This window comes from Bison bison, unplaced genomic scaffold (genome assembly GCF_000754665.1).
Source record: "Bison bison bison isolate TAMUID 2011002044 unplaced genomic scaffold, Bison_UMD1.0 scf7180017864213, whole genome shotgun sequence".
NCBI lineage: Eukaryota > Metazoa > Chordata > Mammalia > Artiodactyla > Bovidae > Bison > Bison bison.
Window position 1 is genome coordinate 7,341,884 of NW_011494785.1, and position 1,836 is coordinate 7,343,719.

A 1,836-nucleotide genomic window follows, 5' to 3' on the forward strand; every position below is an offset into this window, starting at 1 on the left:
GCGGGGGCTCGGCTCTCGTCTAGCCGGCCACGCCCCTCCATGGCTCCGCCCCCGCTCGGGCCCGCCCCCTCTGGAGGTCCGCCCCCGGGCCTCGCGCGCGGCGTGTCTCTTTCCAAAGCTGGCGCCCCGCGGGACTTATTTGGCGCGGGCTCCGCTAGGCGAGGGTTGTTGGACGTGATGTTAATACCCAGGAGTGTTTTCTAAAGTCCTCCCGGTGACTCTGAGGGTCTGGAAACGGCATGGCCCCGGTTGGGCATATGAGGGCCCGGGGGAGAGCGGGGAGGCCATTTGCCTCGCCTCTCACAAAGAATAGACGAGATCGCGGCGCAGACCCTCGGGCGTCAGGAGGGCGGGGACGGCCAAGGTTTCCCAACCTGTCAGGGCGTCTCAGTACCGCGGTCTCTCTGGATCCGGGCTCGGGAGCTGTGTGGTTTGCCAGTCTTGAGCAGGCGCCTCCGCGTCCATCCTTAACGTCTGTCTGTCCGTCCGGGCGGTTGTGCTGAGACGCCCGGTCCCCACGCGGCCGCTGCCTCAAGGGCCCCCGCTAGGCAATACTTGGCGGCAGGTATGGCCGCGGCGAATCTAAGGTGCGCAGCGGAACGGATTTTGACGCCACGCAGCCCCAAGTCCCCAGTCACACGCACTTGACACTCTGCACGTAGTAGGTGTTCGACTCTGTGGAATGAATGGATCTTGAGATCTCAAACAAATCCATTCATTATCCCCATCCACTCTAACACGGTTCTGTCTGTACTACGGCGCCAGCTTTCCGTCCTCACCAGGAACCCGAGTCATCCGTGCCCCTTGGGTTCCCAACCGCCTGCCTGCATTTACCCCCCAAATCCTGCCTTTCTGACCTCCTCCCATCCACACCCCTTGTCCTTTCTCTGGACTACAGCAACCGCCTTCTCACTTCTCAATGCCCTCCGAGCCGAGTCCACAGTGTCAGAATGAGCTTTCTAAAATGCAGATCTGACTGGATCACTCTAGTGCTTTAAAACCTTCCATAGCTCCCTGTGCCCCTCAGAATAAAGTCCAGACACCTCTGCCTGGCGTCCTGGGTAGAAAAAGAGAAAAGAAAAAGAAATTATTTTGCACGGACTTTTTATAAGGAGCAACGGAAGCCCGAGGCAGTAGAATGATACATCCAAAGCACTGAAAGAAAATAACCATCATTTTAGAAACTGAGTGAAATTTTATTTCAAGATTTATGTACCCACTGAAAATGTCTTTCCAGAACAAGGGGAAATCATAACATTTACAAATACAAAAACTAAGACTTTGCCAGTAGCAGACCCTCCCTAAAGGAAATTCCAACGGAAGAACTTCAGGCTGGAGGAAGATGATCACAGACAGAGGTCTGATGCAACAGAGAATAAAGAACAATGAAGAACGTTGATAATACAATAACAATGTCTTCTGGATAAAAATAGAGTTAAAATACACAACAATGGCATAGAACTTGGGTGAATGGATTAAAGTGTTCCGAGATCTTTCTATTCCTCAGGAGGAAAATGAAAATAGATAGCAAATATACTTAAACTCTGATGAGTTAAGACTGTAAGTTGTCATTAACAGGGTAAACAGAAAGAATGGAAATGCAGTATATAGTATTTAGCCAAATTATTAGAGGGGAAACAGAATGAGAAAATCAATCAATCCTAAAACAGCAAGAATGGAGAGAAAAATACAAGATAGGTGGGACAAATAAATAACAGTTATAAATTCAAATGTACTATAAAACAATGCAAGTGGACTAAATGTTGTAGTTAAAATACAAGATTACCAGGCAGGATAAAAATCCAACTACCTGTAATTTACAAGAGACATCCACAA

General features: G+C 49.6%; 1 protein-coding gene across 1 annotated transcript in view; it reads right to left on the minus strand.

Annotated features, from left to right (window-relative positions):
• CBX7 (chromobox homolog 7) overlaps positions 1-795 on the minus strand; it is a 19,094-nt gene extending 18,299 nt beyond the window's left edge. Inside the window, 2 exon segments of the mRNA XM_010845229.1 lie at positions 556-582; positions 780-795. Of these exon segments, the coding sequence (XP_010843531.1) occupies positions 556-582; positions 780-795 (43 nt within the window).
• Between the last annotated feature and the right edge of the window lie 1,041 nt (positions 796-1,836).